General features: G+C 39.9%; 1 protein-coding gene across 1 annotated transcript in view; it reads left to right on the plus strand.

The window, feature by feature from the left end:
• HMGCLL1 (3-hydroxymethyl-3-methylglutaryl-CoA lyase like 1) overlaps window positions 1–22,636 on the plus strand; it is a 174,981-nt gene that overhangs the window by 147,311 nt on the left and 5,034 nt on the right. Inside the window, exon 8 of the mRNA XM_004696344.2 lies at window positions 21,618–21,743. Within this exon, the coding sequence (XP_004696401.1) occupies window positions 21,618–21,743 (126 nt within the window). The remainder of the gene's footprint in view (window positions 1–21,617; window positions 21,744–22,636) is intronic.

Genomic DNA, 22,636 nt, shown 5'->3' on the forward strand with positions numbered 1-22,636 from the left:
TGAACAAGGTCACTGGAAGTTGGAATCAGCTGGCTGGCAGTGGGTGGTTTGTTTTAGAGTAATTTCAACTAGATTATAAGTCTTTTGAATCAAGGATTTCTTTCTAAAATGTATTGACATACTAAGTCTTTTGTGTAATGAATAATTAGTAAGTACCTGATCATTTGCTTGATTTTTCCTTTGCCTTATATAAAATTAGGGTCCCTCATAACAACCGTAATTTCATAGTAAATTTTAAGAAAAGGCCATGCTGAAATATTAAGACTTGTTAAATAGACATTTATTGAACTCATATTGTTCTAGCATATAATCAAAGAGAAGAGAGTTTGGTGCTAGCAGACATATTTTAATTTGTAGGAAAGCATAAAAAGAACCATAAGGTGTTAATGGTTTTAGATGAACTTTCGCTCATATCATGCACCTAAGAAGTTGTATCTGTGTGGCCTATCAAAACACAAAGCATTTTGTGATATAAAAGAAGGTGCAAGGCATAATGATGTTTTTCTATTCTACTTTATATCATTGGGGGGGGGGGTAAAGGATTGGGACTCTAAACTGATGACCTAAAGGTACCCTCAAAAGTACGAGTCTACAAGAGCAGGAGCCCTTGCACTTTGGGCTGGAATCCCCAAGGTCAACAGTTGGAAGCAGCCTGCTGCACTGCAGGAAAAAGATGAGGTTACTCCTCCCGTAAAGAGTTAGATGTTCAGAAACTCACATGGGTCATTCTCCTCTGTCCCTAGAGAGTCACTATGAGTCAGCATCAACTCAATGGCACTGAGTCTGTGTTCACAAACTTGCCCTGCCATGTGTCTGACCTTATTTTCCCACACGGACTTCCTGCTATCCTGGGTTCTTTAGTGTTCTTTAAACACAATAAGCACCCTCTCTCTCAAAGCACTTCTTCTGAACTTGTCACTTGCTCTCCTCTATGATGACTTTCTACCTAATTGTGACAGCTGATGGGCGCTCCATCTCTTTGATTCTGACTCCCGCAATCCCATAGATGTCTTTAGAGACTTTCAGGGACCTTTCCAGAAGCAGCCAGAGTCTCATCTCTCAGATGTTTGCAGAACAGCTGGTGGGGCGGTTTGAACCACTGGTCTTGCAGTTATCCGTTTGACACTTATCCCTTATCACCAACAGAGCACCATAGTAATATATAAAGTGCTAGACAAAGATGTCCCTATGAGTGTTAAAGCGCACCTGATGAGCACCGTGGTATTTTAAACTGGAAAGTGAATAAGGAAAACCAACAGTTGATTTAAGTTTTGATGCTGGGGAAGAATACTAAATGTACCATGGACTGGATTTCAGACATCTGTCTTGAAGGGCGTACAGCCAGCATGCTCCTTAGAATTGAGAATGGCATGACTTCAGCTTGTGTCCATTTGACATAATCGCACGCAAGTCCAGTCCCTAAAGGAGGACATAATAATTGGTAAAGTAGAGCGTCAGCAGTAAAGAGGAAGCTCCTCCACGAGATAGTTTGACAGTGACTACAATAAGGGGCTCAGACACTGCAGTCATTTTGAGGATGGCAGAGAACGGGACAGTGTTTTCTCTGGTGTAGGAAGGGCGGCTGGGAGTCAGAACTGACTCGCTGGCAGCTGACAATGGCAGCAGCCTTCTCTATTGATGCCTGCCCGCCACTCAGAATAACGTAGGGTCTAGATAAACAACTCTCCAATGATAGAATGGATAGTTGCCACCACTGAGCATTAAATGCTGCTTTAAAGAATGAGAGAATCTTATCCTGGTATGAAACTTTAAGTGGACTAATCTACTTGTTCAGAAGGTATCTAGGGAAGATAGATAGATAGATGGTAGATGATAGATAGATAGATAGATAGATAGATAGATAGATAGATAGATAGATACAGATAGAGAGAGTTTGATCTACTCAAAAGGGAATCTCTCTTCCTCTAGGAAACTATTCCTTCACAAACTGAATCATATTTTTCCTTTGATGGTCTAGAACATACACATAAACACACACACAAATGTACAGACCAACTCATAGCTATTACAATAGGCTATGACCTCACTCGGGCCCTCTAGTGCACTGGTTTCAATAACTACTACAAGGTGGACATGGAACTTAAGTTGAGGTAACAGAGATTACTTCTCCAGGACACCTCTTCTTACATAAAATGATGTGATTCAGGAGCATCTCAAAAACTCACTGTCATCGAGTTGATTCTGACTCAAAGTGACCCCACAGGACAGAATAGAACTGTCCCTATGGGTTTCTGAGACTAACTTTCGATGGGAATAGAACGCTTCGTCTTTCACCTGTGGAACAGCTGATAGTTTTGAGATGTTGATTAACAGTGGGTGGTTAACAGCTCAATATATAACCCACTGCACCACTACACTGAGCATGGCATATATGAAAAAAATACAAGCCACACACAGAAAAAAGTAATGATGAGAAAAAGAGAGAAAGAGAGCTAGAGTCAGAGAGAGTAGAGAGTTAATAGTGTTCGAGTTCCTACTTCCATTTTTACCAAGATTAGCCTCACTGAACTCATTCTGAAGCTCAATTAAGTGGACCAATAAACCCACTTCCCTACCCCCCTTTTTGTTTATCTCAAACACCCTGATGACTACAAGCTGCAATATAGTAAATTTGATGAAAAATTTCTCCAGAAGAGTTTTTAAGATAAACGTCTGTGGTGAAGGGTCATTCTTGACAAGATTTTGCTTTAATGTTAAATACCTATATAATTAAATGTTAAGAGAATAACTTTAAAATGGAATGGATGAAAGGTATTTCTGTAGGAATCTGAGTTCATGGGATCCAGGTATAGGCTTTTCGGAAGGACTAAACTGATGTGAGGATAGAATTAAAGTTCTTAGATGAGTACTTGCAATGTTCTCCTTACACTGCTGCTCTAAAAATCTCTTGTGTCAGTATGATTTGGACAAGTTCTACACAAAATACACTTCAAAATTTAACTTCTTGAAGCAGGTGCTGGGAAATTCATGGTCCAAGCTATAATGGGAGACATAGAGCAAATAAAATAAAGAAACTGGTTATACAGGTGACAAAGCAAGGTTAAAAGGTAATATTCAACAATGAGGCAATCAGAGATTAGTAGGACTTGAATTCCGGCTAGTCAAAGCAGGAACCAGGTATCCATATCAGACCATTTAAGGGAAACTCAATCTAAGGCACTGACTCAGCACTTTCACCAGCATGAGCGTAAATGTGTTGTGAAAAATTGCACCCTTAAGGAAACCATACTGAAGAATAGCAACAGAGGGAACATTACTGCAATGACAGCGGACCACCTAGGCTGGAGGGGCAAAGGAGAGGCAATAGTGTTATGGGAGGTCAGGATGTAGAATTAATAAGGGAGATTTAGACCACAGTAGGCTCTGTTGTAGTCACTACGCAGACGGGAAACATCGTTGCTTCTTTCCACTATCAGTACCTTCTATTGGCAGAACCTTGCAAAACCCAGCTGACGGCCACTTGGGTAACATAACCTGCAGACATCAACTGCCAGTGATAAATAGCAGAGAAGAGAACTGAGAAGTGTGGTTTATATTTTTGCCCAGATAGTTTGATTGTTTCAATCCAGTTTCATGCATGATTAATGTTTTGGTGTATTTTCCTATACTTGCCATTCATGACTATGTTTCCACTAGAAGGTATTTAGCCAGTGAGGTAAATAGCACTCATATTTTACTCAGATATAATTACCTCATCTTGTTACCTAATTTAATTCTTAACTGTGGATGGCATTGGATTTTACATGCTTGAAATCATAAAGGTAAAAAAGATCCTGAAATATGTTACAGATTGCATTGAGACTTTTGGAAGTCTAGTGTTATTTGACAGCTTTGCCATAATACCAATCTTCAACAAGTATATTTGTTTTAAAATTATGTTTTATGTGTCTTTTTTTTGGCTGTTACACTGGGCACCCTTGTTGTCTACCATCTGGACGTTTATATGCATATGGTTTGCCCAGGAAGCCACTGTATCCTTGCTTAGGATTTGCCTCCCAACTCTTCCAATGCCACGGAATGCACCCACCCCAGTAATGGCCCTGCTCCAAATTACACTAGGAGAAATGCTCCGTATTTTCCTTTGACTTTGCTATGTTTAGAACATTAGGACAGAATTATGTTTGATTGAGCAGACTAAATTCAGTATGCATTTGTAGGAAGCCTGAGGATTGGATGGAATTCTACTGGCCATCAAGTCCCGATGGTTTCAATAAAAGCAGGAATTTCTTCTACAGTCTCTGGATTGTCTTTGAATACTTTCGGTAGAAGAGAGGCCATTATGTTGAGAGCCAACCCATTTAAGTTTGGGAAGCAGTAAAAGAGCTAGAGAGTTATCCCTCATAATCAACCAAAATCTTCTTTTATTTTCCTCTGTAATCATATAAAATGTCTACTTTTCTAGACCACATAATTATCTTGACCTATGTCACTGCAACTATTATGTACCTCCAACTTAGTTCCAAGATAAAATCCCACAGTAGCCTCAACCACTTGGATGAGGCTTCTCTAGATACATTGGCTTGCACCAAAGCTGATCCATTTCCTTTATACTTAACTGCAATTAGACCTACTTCTGCTTGCCTAATTTCTTTGAATAACTGGTTCCAACTCAACTGATTCTGGTGGCAAAAAACCCCATTCAAGTTTCATGTGTATTTTAACCTTCTCTGTCTTTTGACAAGTCCTGGACAAAACACCATTCTGTACTCACTGGTGAGAAATATTAACATCGTTGTTACCAGAATAACTTGTGTACTAATTTGATCAATGGTGGCTACAGTGTGCACAAGGTCCTTGCTAAATGTCATTTATAGTTGAACTTTAGCTATCTGGATTGAACCACGAAGATGCTGTTGTTAGTTGTCATCCAATGATATCTTTCTTGTAATGATCTTATGTGTATCAGAAAAAAATAATCGATGGACCCTGTTCCATCTTCATGATCAATGTTATACTCATGCAAGCAAGCAATATTGTAAATTATTTTGTACTTTATGTTGCTGCTGCAAGGGGCCATTCAGTCATTGACAGCACTCTTCCGTACAGCAGAGCAAAATAGTGCCTGACCTTGAGTCAGCCTCACACTGGTTGTTAATGTCTGAGCAACCACAGTGTAAGTCGCTTTCCTGAAGGTCTGTCTCTTTTTAACTGCCTTTCTACCAAACTCAGTGTCCTTTCCCAGGGTCTGGTCTCTCCTGATAACATGTTCAAAATATATAAATAAGCTCTCACTGCCATCGAGTTGACCCTGACTCATAGCGAACCGACAGGGGAGGATAGGACTGTCCTGTGGGTTTCCAAGACTGTAACTCTTTACACGAGTGGAAAGCCTCATCTTTTTCCTGAGAAGAGGCCGGTGACTTTAAACTGCTGACCTTGCGGTTGGCAGCCCAATGTGTAACCACCATGCAACCAGGATATATAATAGTGTATGCTATACGTATGTAGATATATGTCAATGTGCAGTTTAATGCGTCCTGCAGTTTAAATGCTTCTAAACATCTATTAATAATAAATGGCCGAATACATTTGTAAATTGTCCCAGACACATTTCATTTAAAACATCTCCTTCCCTTTTTTCCTTTCAGTATGAATGAGAGTTTGAAAGGGGATGAAGGGGTTGAAGGGAGTGGAAGCATCATCCTGGCATTGGTGGGGGAGAAGGGGTCACCTGGTATGACAACATCCAGAGCATCCCCCTGTGCCCTCAGGCATGCCCAACCCATTCAGTCTCTGGCCTGTGATCATATTCAAGCCATGGCAGACAGTCGATGACTCAAACCCCCTGACACCTTCCAGGTCAAGATCGTGGACCCTTCATGTCCACCAGCTCTAGCACACTCTCAGTCCTTCTTGGGAACATGGGAAACATGCTTTCTATTCCAGCATGAAACATCCTATTTATAAGGGTGCTTTAAGCTCCACTTGTAAGTCAACTGTCACTGTCTTTTCTGCCTTGGCATCCCAACTCATTGTGGAGCCTGCTAATTCCTCCTGTCTACGCCTTTTGAAGCCAGGTCTGGTCCCCACTGCTTATCTGTAATTTTATCATCCATGAAACGCGATTTCACCCCTGGTGCTCAGCAAAGGGGCAGTAGCTACCTTGGGCAATTTTCAGGGACCCAGAAAGCTCAAACATTTGTTATTATTTAATTGTTATTTTATTGCCCAATGGAGAACAATGCTTCAGTTTACACACATATTAACTATAAATGTATTATTAGGTCCATGAAATCAAGCAGACATAAATAAGAAATGGACATGGTATACAAGGAAAGATGAAAATGAATTAAGCATGGGCAAAGGGAGACAGTGGGTGGTGTAAGATAAGAAGATAATAATAATTTATAATTTATTGGGGGGAGTCCATGAGGGTGGGGGAGAGAGGGGAAAAGAGAGGAGCTGACACCAAGGGCTCAAACAGAGAGAAACTATTTTGAAAATGACAATGGCAACAGATGTACAAATGTGCTTGATACAATTGATGTGTGGATTGTTTTAAGGGTTGTAAGAGCCCCCAATAAAATGATTTATTAAAATTTTTTAAAAAGTGAATTAAATTTCGCACTGAACCATCTGGACAGTTTAAGAATACTATGTGTTAAATATCAACTTTTGCTTTGTGTCAGAATCAATTTGATGGCAATGACGTTATTTTGTTTGTTTTGTTTTCATTTGTAGAGATCTATAAGGAAGCAACTTTGTAAAAGCCTTTCATTCACTCGGATTATTCTTTCCTTCCAGCTAAGGGATCATCCTCCATTTATTATTGTTAGCTTCCTTCAGGGCAGTCGGCTCATGCAACCATGTGCATAACGGGGTGTTGTTAACTTGAGTTAAAAAACAAAGTCAGAAGGGAATGAAGCTGGATCTCTGGAAGAACGGAGAAGCTGTCAGAATTTCAGGTGGTGTGTCTCAGATTCAGCTATGGTCCATTTTCTCTTTTACTGCACACCGCATTTCTGCATTTCTCCTTGCGCCTGGGAAAAAGGCTTATTGTGCTTCATATGCCCGACATCTCATCTCACGGCAGGATGGGTCTGTTTTTGCCTCTGCTCACCTTCTGGGGGATGATATTATAATTGATCCAATATAGGTATAATCAGTGGCAGTTAGGACTAAAACGACCACACAACATATACACAGTGTCGAAAATCCTTATGACAAGTCTCTTCCCAGAGAAGAAGTTTTTAGAAGAAAATGAAAGAGGTAATGATCCCCTTAGGGATGAATTAAGGTATTGAAAATATAATGCTTCCTAGCCTACCCATCTTTGCATGTAGTACAGTATTCTTGGAAGGCAGATTACATTAAAGATGCATAGCAACAAAAATAACACTCGTAGACTTTGGACAACAAAAAAACAATTTAAATAGAAGGTATATATAATGTCAGTGGACACAATGGAACAAGACAAAATCCAGTTAGCAAAAGAAAAAAGTAGAAGAGAAAACACAAAAAAATAAATAAATAAAAATAAAAAAAATAAAAAAATTTAAAAAAAAGAAGAGAAAACACAAAACAAAGAACAGATGCTACAAATAGAAAACGGCTAGAAAACATTAGATTTCAGCCTAACTCTTGAGAAGGTAAGTTAGTTCTAATGGGCTGTACTTCCATGACAGGGCACCCGACAGTGAGAGGATTCGAACACTTGAATGTGTGGCTGTCACTTAGCATCCCAATGCACAGGTTTTACAGTGGGTATGTTTCTTGCAAGTGGTCCTTTAGGAAACCTAGATTCTCTCCTTTTGTGATGAACTATTCCTGGTGGCACTGTCAGGTTAGCATTGAACTGCCAACAGTAAGGTTGGTGGTTCAACATGAGCTGCTATTTAAAAGAAGGAGAAACATGGAAACACTTGTAGAAATGACCTAAGCCCCTTTACTCACAACCACTGGTCAACATGCATTCACATGAGTAAGTGCAACCAGATGGCCCCCATGGAGAAAACAGTATCTAGCCAAGAGTTGTGGAAGCAGAAGAAACATTTATGGTGAGGAGCTAGCTTTCACTGCTGCAGATAGGGAGTCAAAACATGACCGATTTTCATACTGTATTGACCGTCCTGGTCATCTTCCAGTTTGAAACAATGTATAATAATTATGTTGTACAAGAAACATATATCAGATATTTACATAGAGACTAGACACTTGCATATTTAACTCAGACTTCAAGCAATTCTGACACTCAGAATATCTTTCTGAGAAACACTAGGTGGGCAGGGAAGAGCCACATGGATAATCGAAGCAACCTGTATTGATTCATCAGATGTTTCTAAAGGAGCCCTGGTTGTGTGCTGGGTTTGCGATCGGCTTTTAACCTAAATCTCGGCAGTTTGAATCCAGCAGTTTCTCTGTGGGAGAAAGATGAGACTTTCTGCTCCCATGAAGACTTACAGCCCCTGAAACACAAGTTCTACCCTGCTCTATAGGCTTGCTAGGAAACAGAATCATATATATTGTGCATGCATGGCACAATTTCTGTTATATTTTTGCCATTGGTGACAGTGGAAAGATATTGTCCTGGTGACCAGTAACTTCAGTAATCCAGCAAGAAATTCTAGAAATACTAAATACTAGGCCTCACCTATTAAGTAAAATGATACGCTCCTTAAAACTTGATACGCTGGTTTGATAATTTTGTACTAATAGATTATACAGAATGAGTGGTTACTGAAAAAGTGAGATGATGAGAGTTAATAACCACTACTGAACAGGAAAAATGTGGATGATTCTGGTTGGAATAATCTATAGAAATTCAATTAACTCTAATAAATTGGAGCCCGAATAGGCCAGGAATGCACTAGGGATATTGTACTGAGAGAAGTAATGAAGGTTAATGAAAAAAGGGTGTATATTTACTAATACAATATATTTTTCCTACTTGCATATTACACATTTGTTATAGAACATTGGAAAATATAGACATTCTAATGAACTGGACCACTCCCATGATGTGACTCTTTTGTCTTATATTTTATTTTAATAATTTTCCATTAATTATTCCATGAAAATATTTAGTTCTTTCATAGTTGTCTGCCTTGTGTGGCTTATAAACTATTTCCTTATTGTTGGATATTTAGTTTTGAAATTTTTTCTATTGTTACAAATAATATTTCCAAAATGTCCATATTTGAAGATGAATGGATAGTATCATTGCTGGCTATTTCCTTGGCCTAGCTTCCTAGATCGAAAATTTTAGGACAAATATAACTTACCTTATCAACTATCAGAGTATTGTTGCAAAGTTTTCTACCAATTTTTCAGAAATTTGAGGAGGTCTTACATGAAAAGAAAGCCTAGGTTCTTCCTCTGTTTTATACTAAGCTAATACTTATTGTTTTAGTGCTAACGTGACTTCTCTAAGCCTCACATTCTCCACCACTGCAATGTGCATGTGCTGCTAATCATTTTGCAATAATGCTGTGAGGCATGATACGTGAAGTATGTGGCACAGTGATTTTTGTTGTTGTTTTTGCTTATTGAGTCTCTTCTGACTTGTGGAAATGCCATGTGCCCAGAGGATAGCTGTCCTCGACGGTATTCATGACTGGAAGCCGATTACAGGGCTTGTTTTCTGAGGTGCTTATGGGTGTGTTTGAACCACCAACCTTTCAACTCGTAGGCAAACTTATACATTCAACACAGGTTAGCTATTGACTTTCATCAGGCTTAGTAAAATTGAGAATGCCTTTATCTGTTTTGTCATTTTCTTATGTTCTTCTATAGAGACACTCCAATTTCTGTCTCAATTTAAATGGCATGAGAGTATAAATATAACTTATCGCATTCACTGAGCGAAGGCAACAGGGAGTAGAAAATGTAGGGAAACGTCTTCATAGATCATCGTGTTATATAAAAGCATTAATAATTGCAATATCTTAGCCATTCACTAGCAAATTAATACATATGTATGCTTATCATTAAATACATTCCTATGCTATGCATTTCAATTTCTTGAATATTGGCTAAATATGCATAATCTGTGGCTGAGATATTTGCTATTATGCTCACAATGCACACAGAGAGCAAATATGCTTCTCGCTCACATCTACCAGCACTCAGTGCAGAGTGGCTATTTAAAGTGCTGGGGACGAAACATCTTAAGGCAATATCTAGGCTTATTTGAAAGAGTTTTCTGATCCATTAATGATGTCTGACTTGCCACTGAACAGGGAGTAAAATCTCATCTATGAGTAATTGCCATCTCTGTTGGTGCAAATATTGGCTGAAAGGAACAAGTTGAGAAGAAATATTTTGGTAAACTAGCATATTCAAATATGTTTATCCTACAAGTCCATTTGTTTCCCTTCTGCACAATTCATTTAAATACCAAAATAAATATCACTACCAGAGTTTTTAAAATTAAATACAATATTTTTATAGATCTTTTAAAGACAATTTTTTATCAAATAACTAAAAAATTCATTTTTAAACTTACAAAAATTCCACATTCCTTAAGAATTTAGTAACTTCATATTGAAAATTTGAATTTCATTTGATATCTTGCAATCACCAATAGATAGCAGATAGCAAATTTTGCAAAATGACTTTTTCACTCATCTTGTACATATTTCTCACTTTCATTTGGGGAATAAGAATTTACAGCACTCAAAAAATGTAAAATGATACTTTTATTTGTTAGATTAGCTCATTGTCAGAAATCATGTTGGTATCCATGCACCACATAGAAATAATATTCTTCAGAATTCATCTAAAAGGATATTAAAGGGAAAAAATTGTCCATGACACAGACATCCAGTTTACCATTTTCAAGAAAAATTGTCCCACTGTTGGGGGTGAGGGGGAGTGACCCTGTTCCTGAATACGGTAACCCAATTACGTATTTGAAGAGCTCAGGTGGATGTACCAACCTCGCCGAGTTTATCATGGCCTGGCCCACTGGGCTGGTTGATGGCTTCAATCAGGCTTTTGTGGAAGGCAGGGGTCAAGATCCCATCATCATTTGAGTCCTGACTTTGCTTTACTTCCGGGATGCATTCATTCTCTGAACACTGGAGCAAATGCCTTCTCCTTTAAACTTAGTAAGCAACTTTCCAGTGACAAATGCAATCCGGGCGTTTTAATTTCTCGTGGTTATGTGTTAGGCTGCTACGGTCAGGGTTAGTGATTTGAAACCACCAGCTGCATCACGAGAGAAAGACCAGGCTTTCGAATCCAGTACAGAGCTTCAGGCTAGAAACCCACGGGGCGTTTCTACCCCGTCCGACAGGGTCTCGCACAGTTGGAATCAACTCCACGGCCGGGAGTTTGGAGTTTGGAGCTTGGGAAGCTCTATGAGAACCAAACTTTGCCCATGGCATATAAATTGTGTGAAAAATCCATTTTAATGCCCAAAGAAGAGTAAATAAATATACTGAGTAAATCAAACCATGGTTTCATGATTCATGAACCATAATTTTAATTTTAACTTACTTAAAGTTTCCTTACATTAAAAGTGTAAGAAATATTTATTTGGATAATAAAACTGTGCATGTGTGTTATTTTCTTCCGCAAGCACTGAGTTGTCTTGTGAACCCTGGTTTTACTTATTGGATTTTGGTGCTACATTGCCACCTTGTGTTTACTCATATAAATATGCTGATCTTTTTAAAAAATGCAGTCGGTTTGCACTATGTGGATTAAAAAGGAAGCCTGGTGTGGTTGTAGGAACTCTGGTGGCAGTGATGCATTGGGCTGCTAACTGCAAGGTCTGCAGTTCAAAACCACCAGCTGTTCCATAGGAGAAAAAAAGTTATAGTCTCAAAAACCCACAGGGGGTAGTTCTCCCCTGTCCTACGGAGTAATGGTGAGTAGGAATTGCCACGATGGCAGTGAGTTTGGTTTTTGTTGGTGTTGCTGTGAGCTAGGCATTCAACTGCTAACCACAAGATTGGTGGTTCAAACCCAGTAATTGATCCATTGGAGAAAGATGAGACCATTTGCTCCCTTAAAGATTTGCAGTCCCTCAAAACATATAAAGTTTCACTATTCATTGGAGTCAGCTGAATGGCAGTGGATTTTTGCTTGGGTGTAACAAAAGTTTGCTCTTGAGTACACACACAAACACACACACACACACACACAAGGAATCTAACAGTAGAGCTTGCATTTGAGAGGGGGAATAGAAAGTATGGTAGTTACATAATCGGGTGTCCATTTGGGACTTGAGAGGATTAAGAGTTAAAGGGTGGAGTCTAGTCTGTCAAACGGGTCATATCTAATGAGGCCTCTGTGTGGGCATTGCCTTCCGTGAAGGATTCTGGGAATTACTGGATTTCCTCCTTGGAGGCAGGAGACAGGCTCTCTCTCTTTCTTGGTTTACTCCCTGGGAGAGACTCTACTGACAACACTCCCTCCCTGAGAGACCCTACTGACAAAACATATGGCACTACACTGATAGACCTCGTGCCGGGGAACTGGAGAAGCCACATGGAGACCCTGGCCAGCACTGAGATGCTTACAACACCACTGGACCCAAAGACTTTCTACCCAATGGCCTGTGATTGTCCTGCACTAGGTGTCATTACACTGGGGCAGGAGGAAGGTAAAAGGACACAGAGGAAGGACCTAGGAAATAAAGCAATGGCTAGAGATATAAATATAGCAATGTACATATATAAGCATATTAATCCACAAAAATACAGGTATTGGCCTATGTACATATATTTATACAGCAATACACAGGTGGTAGACATATTTCAGGCCTCTGCTCATATCCTCCCTCAATACAAGAATACTTTGTTCTAACAGATCAGCTGTCTGAGAGGTTTACCCTCCCAACACAATCACTGAAGACAAAATGGGTGCATAAGTAAATGTGGGGAAAAAGGCAGATGGTGCCCAGTTATTAAAAGATATCGCACCTGGGTGTTTAAGGCTTGGAGTTAAACAGGCCGCCAATTCAGCAGAGAAGCAACAAGTCCACATGGAAGAAGCACACTGCTGGTGTGATCATGAGGAGTCATTGGGACCGGGTAATAGGCATCAGCAGACACATAACAAACAAACAAACAGAAACATATTGTTGAGAATGGTGGGGGGAGGCTAAGTCCAATGTAGACATTGGAACAATCCCCCCACAGAGGGGCCACGAGGAAGGGATGAGTCAACCGGGATGCAGTAAATCATTGATGAAACAGTCAATATTCCTTTGGTTTCTTGAGACTTCCTCAACCCCCACTACCATGACCCCAGTGCTGTTTCTCACTTCAGACTAGACAAGAGCATGTACACAGGTACAGATAAGAGATGGGAGCTCCCAGCACACGGAATCCAGGAACAGGAGTGGGAATAGTGTTACTAGAAGGGTAGGGGGCAGTGGTGGAGAGGAAGGGTGAAAGGGGGAACTAATCGCAGTGATCGACACATAACCATATACCCCTCTCCAGGGGGCAGAACAACAGAAAGCACAGGGGAAAAGAGACAGCAGTCGGTGTGAGATATGAAAATAACAGTTTATAACCTGTCAAGGGGTTATGGGGAGTGGGGGAGCTGATACCAAAGGCTCAATAGAAAGTAAATGTCTAGAAAAGAATGAAGGCAACACATGTACAAATTCGCCTGATGCAAGCGATGTGTGTATGGATTGTAACAAGAGTTGTAAGGGTCCCCAATAATATGATCTTTTAATAATTAAAAAAATACTTAAAGCCTTGTGAATAGTAGTTATGCATAGATCAAGAGGAATTCATTTGAACAGAAATAGAGCATATTTCTGTTTTTAAATTAAGAAAAGTGTGCATCAGGGTTCTATCTTTTCATCATACTTTCCGATCTGTATGCTGGAGAAATAAATTGAGGTGATGGACTATATGAAGGAGAAAGAGGCATCAAGATTTGAGGAGGTCACTTGCTTATGAAAGACCAAGGACCCAAACCTCCAGTGTGGATCACAACTCAGTATAAAGAAAAACCAAACTCCTCACAAATGGACCAGTGGATAACATTGTGACAAACGGAGAAAGGATTAAAGTTGTCTAGGAAGCACAATAAATATTTATGGAAGCAGCAGTCAAGAAATCGAGTGACCTTGCATCGGGCAAATCTGCTGCACAAGACACTTTTAAAGGGTTCAAGAGCAAGGATCTCACTTCGAGAACTAGGGTGTTAGGTATTTTACCTCAGTCACCTCACATGTATATAAAAGTTGGCAATGGAATAAGAAACAAGGAGCAAAATCAATGCATTTGAATTATGGTGCCGGGGAAGAATATTGACAATACCATGGACTACCAGAAGTACAGGTATGTATGTTGAGATAGTTAAGGTTTATGTGGGATTAACTGAAGGATGGAGAGATAAATGGCTCAGTGAGACTTGCCTTTCAAGTTCTCTGGTCTCTTGCTTTCTGATGGTCAGACCAGAGTGCAGCTGCCTTAGCCAGTTCCCTGCTTCAGCTTGCAAGGCTCACTTCCTACAAGACATCCCCAAGGAGAAGCCGCATGGACCTACCCCGATGCAGCCCTGGGTGCTGGAGCAGCCGTGTGGAGACCCCTGCCAGCGCTGAGATGCTTACACATTCACTGATTCAGCTTCCCTCCTGCAGTCGGCATCATTGCAGGTGTTTTGTGAGATGGAGAATGACTTTGTAGACTGTTGTCAGACATATGGGCTAATGTTGGACTGATGGGCTTGGACAGCACTGGGTTGGGATGCTTTCTTAATGTACACTTACCCGTTGTATAAAACTCTCTCTTCTATACATATGAGTTTCTGTGGATTTGTTTCCCTAGTTTACCCAGACCACCACTTATGTCTTGAAAAAAGTATACCCCGAATGCTTCTTGGAATAGAGATGGAAAGACTTCATCTTCCTTATTTTATGCATGATATCAATAGATACTTGTCCCTGGACAGGGCCATCATGCTTGATACGATGGTTAGATTTTATGTCAGCTAGATGGGCCAGGATTCTCTCAGGATAGGATCTAACATAGTGCGGTCAATTCCGTGATGGGATTTTCTTTGCAGCAGCCAAGCAGTTGTTGGGAGAATAGACCTCCTTAACCCGGCCGCAGCCTTGATACCCTTGAGGGAGGTTTTATTCTGGGTATGGCCTCTCCTTCGTATGAGGAACTAGCTGACTTCAACTGCTGCATTTGGATCCTGCACCTGGTTCATCAAACTCCTGTCGTATTGCCTGCCAATCCCAGGAGCTGTCACATACTGATTTTCATTCAACCATCTCAGATTAATTCACCCTGACATCCACCAGCATGTGGTCATGGACTTCATCTTCCTGCTTCCTGTTCTTCAGCCCCCGCAGCTACAGGACTCGGGAGAAGCTTTCCGTTGACATGGGACCTGATCTGAACTGGCCTTGCTCACGGCTACAGCCGTCTGAGCCAGTCCTTGTTATAAATCTCATTCTGTATGCACACACATATGGCATTGGTTTCGCTTCTCGTGAGAAACCAGCATAACTCGCATGGTAAAATGGAAGAGCACCAAAAACCAGGAAGGCAGTTGTGGAAATAGATTGACGCAGTGGCTGCAGCGATAGCTTTGAGCAGAAGAACCATTGTGAGGCTTACACAAAATCAAGCAGTGTTGTGGATAGGGTCACCATTAATCAGAATCAACTCGATGTCACCTAGCAACAATATCAGTGTGTATACTAAAGAACTACTGGAAAGAAGAATGATCCCAGTTGGTAGCTGGGATCCCTGGCGGTGATGTGGTTATGCATTGGTCTGAAATCCATGTGGTCGGTAGTTCAAAACCACCAGCAGCTCCACAGGAAAAAAGACTTAGCTTTCTACTCCGGTAAATAGTTAGGGTCTCAGACGCCCACAAGCAGTGTGGTGTCACTATGAGTCAGCGTGGACGCGATGGCAGTGAGAGTCAGCTGTTTACTCCTAATTTTCATCTTTTTTTCTTTTGTAATGGAAGAAAGAAGTAGATGTAATGAAACATACATATTCAAATAATTTGTAAGGCTACAACTTAAAACTTGTGAAATAACTTGTTTAGAAAGTTAAATTTAGTATATGCCAGCATTATCAATTTAGTAGAATTCTTGCTGGATGAGATAACTACAATTTAGTAGAGGATAGAAGTTAGAATGTTTTGCAAAATAAGAAATATTGAAGAAGTACTATGTTGGGTGTGTTCTTTTCATTTCTAAAGGATGATCATTAAAGGAATTAATACTCTATTATTTTTCTTCACACACAAATTATACTTGAATACACTCTCTTTATTTGCCTAAATCTTGGGTGGTGAAAGCAGCTAATGCATTTGGCTGCTACCTGAGAAGTTAGAGGTTGGGGGTTCGAGGCTCTTGGGAAGAAAGGCTTCGTGTGGAGCACAGTGCTACTCTGAACACAAAGGAGGGCCGTGGTCCCGAATCAACTCCATAGCAACTGATTTGATCCATTCCTCAGAGTTGCTTAGATATGAAGCTCACACGTTCTGTGGAAATGCTCACAATAGCTCTGTAGGATAGAGAGAACTGTCTCCCTGGGTTTGCAAAGCCTTAACTCTTTCTAGATGTAGAAAGCCATGTCTTTCTCCCTCAGAGTGCGCTCATGGTTTTGAATTGCTGATCCTGTTGCTAACAGGCCAGCCTGTGACCCACCATGCCAATGAGGAATCTGAGAGAGTCTCTGAGTCACAGTGAGATTTGATGTGGAAATAGAGGTTAGTGGAGGAGAATCTTTGCCTAAAGCTACTCTCTCCTAGGAAATAAGGAAAGACCAATTTACCAGCCAGCCTTTTTCCTAGACTATGTTGATTTTTCCCAAATTATGTCTGCATATTAACTCTTTAGTTTTGAAACCTAGACAAATTAATTAGTTGCAAAATGATGTTAACTCAGAAATTCAGAGTATTGGATTTATTTATTCGCATTCGGAATTGTTGCAAATCTACTGCATACCTTATCTACTTAAAAATGTAAAATTCATTGTGGGGCATTGAAATATCAAGTACAGCAGGATTAAAATAAAGTAAATTACCTCTAATCACACAACTCATTGAGCCCTTTTATATGGTCTATCACCTATATCTTGTATTGTTGTTTGATTTTTAGAAAATGAGAACTTGACTGTGTATACTATTATATTATTCTCTATCCCATTTATTTCCCCTTACTAAAGATTCACATGGCTTTTTTTATCATTCTATTTTATAGATACCTCATAATTTGGAAACAATCAAAATAGTTTAGAATAGCTTTATTAGGCTCCACTCTGAGATATTTAGGTTGCTATCAAACTTTTATTCTTGCAAATATGTGTTTTGTTGTGTATAGGCAGGGGTGTTTGTGTGTATGGCATACAACGCACATACACTCTATATTCACCCATCTATATTTCTTATTTTTTTCTCTTATGTATGACTCTGTGGAGTATGCATTGGGCTGCTAACAGGAGGTCAATGGTTCAAACTCCACCATCTGCTCCAAGGGGGAAAAACAGAGCCTGTCCCTGTAATGATTTACAGTCTCAGAAACCCTGCTTCGGGTCACTGAAAATAGGAACCAACTCAATAACTATGTTTTTTTATTGTATGTAGGATGCATGAAATATTCTTATGGGTAAAATACTGCTAAGAAAGTATTAAATTGATGCATAATTATAATTTAAGATTAAATAGTAATTAATGACTTACCTGGGGGAAAATCTAATATATGCTTCTACATACAGTATTTACTGTGCTTGCTTGTTTAACATTAACTCCCACAATACTGCTCTTTCTGTCATTGATGTTTACTGAAATAGAATTTCCAGGGAGAAATGGAGGACAAGCATTGCGATGCTAATGGAGAAGCTGGCAGCGAAACCCACTAGCTTGGAGGGAGGAAGATTTGTTTCCTTAAAGACTTACAGTCTCATAAATGCAAAGGGTATCTATTGTAATCAATTCCATGACTGTTTTTTTATTTTGTTTTGTTGTTATGCACTTACACAAAAATCCACAAATCGTTACCCGAATGAATTGACAGAAACGGATAGTACTGATAAAGAGCCTTGGTTAAGAAGGTCATGTTGCTAACATTCTGGAAGCTCGCCTTGTGCCCATTCTTTCACATCTGAAAAATAATGATTATTCTGATCTCTAGCAACATTGATGGGTGCTGTCTGCTTTATTACTTTATATGAAATGGGCCTAGATGGCTCGGACATTTTTGAGCCTGAAGTCATTTACACTACCTTTTCTTTAGGCAAGCTGTCGAGTGTTGAAGATGTAGTTTGCTGGTTGCTCTATACAGTTTTATTGCTAACACTGTTTAAATGACAGTTAAATGACTGTAAGTGTAAATATCATAGTGTAAAGTACCAGTGTTACACTTTTCTCTTACCATATTTGATTTCACATGAAAGTGGCTGCGTTTTCTTGCCTTCAGTCATCAGTTATGGTTGTTTAATACTGACGTTGGCCGTTTATGTTGTGAGGGGCAGTTGAGTGGGTTCTGAGGCAGAGTGACCCTCTGCACAGCAGAGCAGACCCTGCTGGTCCTGCACCATCCCCACAATTGTTGTTATGTCAGCCCATTGTTGCAGCCACTGTGCCAAACCCTCTTTGAGGGCCTTCCTTCCTCTTTGTCGATGCCCCTCCACTTTTCCAAGTATGATGTCCTTCCCCACACTCTGGTCTCTTCTGACAACATGTCCAACGTACATGAGACAACGTCTCACCATACTTGCCTCTAACAAGTATTCTGGCTGTACTCCTTCCAGGACAGATTTATGTGATCTTTTTGGGGTCCATGGTACTTTCAACATCCCATCGCCAGCTCCATAATTCAAATGTGTTTCAATATCCCATTGCCAGCACCATAATTGAAATGTGTTTATTCTTTTTCAATCTTCCTTACTCAATGGCCAACTTTCACACATATGTAAGGTGATTGAAAGATACCATGGCTTGGGAAATGGGGTCCCTTAGTCCTTCGCGGAACCTCCTTGCTCTTCAGAACGTCAGCAATGTCTGGTGCAGCAGATTTACCCTTGCAATGTGTGGTTTCCTCTCTTGACTGCTGCTCCCAGGAGCATGGACTGTGAACTCAGGAAAGACAAAATCCTGGACCACATTGATAATCTAGAGAGTCTCTAAATTAAAGCTAATTTATATTCTGGATTGATTAAAAAATACCAAAAATCAAAAATGGATGAGACAGAGATGGTCAAGCCTAGTGATACATAAGAATACCTAAGATTCATTTAATAAGAATTTAATCAATGATTTAATTGTTCTGAGAAGTAGCTTGAGAGTTCATTTTTAATAGGACCCCAAATAATTCTAGTAATAGTCAGAGTTGAGATTCACTGCAATTTCTGTCTCCTCGGAGCTAATAAATTCCACTGACTAGATGTACTTCACCCCACAGGTGGAGGGCCCCTTTTCGATTGGATGCCATGGCAGATCCTCAGAAATGAGCCAATGTCTTCATATTTATCTTTTCTCTCTACTAGGCACGAACAGAAATTTCACTGCGGGAGCATAATTTCTTCCAATTACTGTTTTGAACCAGAACAAGTGGGCCAGAACTTTAGCTAGCCAGCTCTTTGCGCCTGAATAGGATTGCATTTTTGCGATCATTATTTGTGAGAGATTGCAGTCAGAGAAGAAAAGTCCTAGCAACCGCCTCAGGCTTAGGAAGATAATGAGGGGAAGTTGAGGGGAAAAGCAATCTGTATTTTTAAACTTGTCCCACAACCCAAGAACCCCGGGCTCTTTGAACTGCAGTTTTGCTCCTGTGAGTCCCTTACAATTTTCTCACGAGGGACAATCTCGAAGAGTGGTTCAAAGCGTGCAGCCTCCTGGCCTGCTGAACAATTGAGAAACCAACTGAAAGAGATCCAAATCGCCCAAAGTGGAACAATTTGAGCAACAAAACATATAAAGCAATAGTGGGTATTAAAAATAAATGATAAAATAAAGAAATAAGTGGGAGAGGATAATCACACTTTCCCTACAGAATTCTAAATACTATCTGTAGCTATTCTTTCTCTCAGAAGTGTGGCCTGTGCACAGTGACTTCCTTTCAAAAAGTATGCATGGACCCTTCATAAGAGTGGGAGGATGGTGCATGTATACTTGACAATTGCGAAAACTGGCAAAACTACCGCAGCCAGGTGGTCAAGTTTAATAATAGCACGTATCCTTGATAAACCAAAGACCAAACTCAACTGCCATCAGGTCCATAACAACTCATAGCGAAGCACAGGACAGGGTAGAGTTGCTCCTGTGAGCTTCTGAGACAGTCACTGTAACTCTTAACAGGAGTACCGAGTTCCGTCTTTCTCCCATAGCCTTGATGGAGGTGATTAAAATAACACTTTGTCACCCTGTTCTTCTTCCCCCAAACCGTTAATCCCATCTAACCAGGAAAAAGGCGTCAGATAAATTGTCAGTTTTCACAGTTCAGGAATAATCTGCCCCTGTTTTTCAGCTCTTCTAGGAATTCTCCAAGGACCTCCAGAATCTTTGTCAAATCCTGTGGGGGTGCCATCTATAATTTCTTCAGCATGCACAACTGTGCTATGTTGATATTCCCAACTGTCTAATAGTTTATCGGTAGTCTGTTCCCAGAGGCCAGAACATGAATTCCCTGGAGCCTCCAGATCCCCTTTGCCAGATAATGACCCTGTATAATCATCTGACTCCTCTGCATGTGGGGTTGCTCATTGTGATGTGGGGTTGATATAAGAGTGTGAATCCAGGCCATGGCAGTAAAGTTTTACAATAAAGCTATTCACATGAATGTTTGGATTCTCAGAGCACACGAAAGATAATGTTTATGTTACTTTACGTTCATATTAAAGTATGAAGCAACATAATGAAGGAGTTTGAAATACTAGGAGAATGTCTAAAATGTGACATGGAGAAATGATATGAGATCATGCTGTTGGAAAAACAGCACTAGTAGACTTGCTGGATGCAGGGTTATCCCGATTCTTCAATTTAAAAAAAAAAGTATATATATATATATATACTATCTGCTCTATCCAATAAAACATGGAATGTCCGGAAGACTCAGGGCCTTTCTTAGTGGTCCGCATTTGCCTTTTCATTGTCTCCTCACAGATTACTTTGTGTGCAAGGTAAGGGCTCAATAAAGAGTGAATGAGTTGAATGATTGAATCGAGCTCACTGAGCCCTATTTCATAAACAGTAACTCACAGTGCCACATCCACTAGTCTTTTAAGACTCCTTAAATTTGAGCTGCAGTGTGTGAGGCTATCTCATGTTGCTTATGTAATATTTTTAGGATAGCACTAGAGAATTGACTGGGGAGGGTATAAAACCTGCGAGTGAATTTATCTTGTGCTTCACCCTATACAAGTTGTATGAGTATCACGGAATGACACCATTTTATTTTGATCTAAGATTATTCCAATTCCTCTCTAATTCTTAAATTGAACATGTCTGTTGTCTTTTATACTGGTAGAGTGTTTGCTAGCATAAGACCCAACAGCTATTTGCACTCTTAAGACAGAGAATCTGCAAGCTAGCATCTGGTAAGTAAATATGTTTGGATAACAGGTTTAGATTGTGCTTATTTGCACTCTGGCACAGGTTAAGTAAAAATTCAACACTTGATGTGTCATAAATACACAAATCTAAGGTGTCTTGTTTTCCAGATGGGGATTAACGTAGTGGACTCTGCAGTATCCGGATTAGGGGGTTGCCCGTATGCAAAAGGTGCGTCTGGGAATGTTGCCACTGAAGATCTGGTGTATATGCTTAATGGCCTGGGGCTCAACACAGTAAGTAACTGCAACATATTTTAATACCCATCATTCTTTGCAGCTCAATTTGAAATGCTTCAGAAAATGTAGGAATGGATTCTGAGGTCAAAGTTTCACTGCACACTTTATATTTGCTAGCATGCACTATGGGATATGACAATGAACATTAGGGCCGGGCTTTATAGCATAACTTATCACTATACCTCAATTATAAACAGCACTGCCAGTTAACATCTTTTTTTAAATCATTTTATTAGGGGCTCATACAACTCTTATCACAATCCATACATACATCAATTGCGTAAAGCACATTTGTACATTTGTTTCCCTCATCATTCTTCAAACATTTGCTCTCCACTTAAGCCCCTGGCATCCGTTCCTCATTTTTCCCCTCCCTCATGAGCCCTTGATAATTTATAAATTATTATTTTGTCAGCCAGTTAACATCTTTATAGTGCTGCATGGCTTCCAAAGTGTTTCTTCATTGTATACCTGATTTAACATCACTTACTCGACCTTCGGTCATTCCTGCGGTGCTTGTTGTTTTCGCTGTTTTGTTATTTGCATGGATATCTCATTTGGAGGAGTCCAAAATCTGTTTATTTTTCTCACAGTGACAACCGGGGTTTCTGGAAAAGCTACAGGGACACTTTCCCAATTATCAGTGGAAGATGTTCACTTAGTTAGCATATTAGTGTGTGAGACATTTAAATGGCACCGTCTCCTTTCAATAAGTACCTGAAAAGCCATGTGCTTTGTCACAACATCCAACATATTGTGAACATAAATTGTGACTCTGTAGAGCAGATTATTGTTTAAGAGGGGAGGGGAAAAAAGACAAGCTGTTCATAGATGGCGGTGGCTGTTGTTAGCTGCCTTTTTAGTCAATTCCAACCCATGGCAATTCCACG

Source organism: Echinops telfairi, unplaced genomic scaffold (assembly GCF_000313985.2).
Source record: "Echinops telfairi isolate 266 unplaced genomic scaffold, ASM31398v2 ScPeMD7_3533;HRSCAF=4204_1, whole genome shotgun sequence".
Classification (NCBI taxonomy): Eukaryota; Metazoa; Chordata; class Mammalia; order Afrosoricida; family Tenrecidae; genus Echinops; species Echinops telfairi.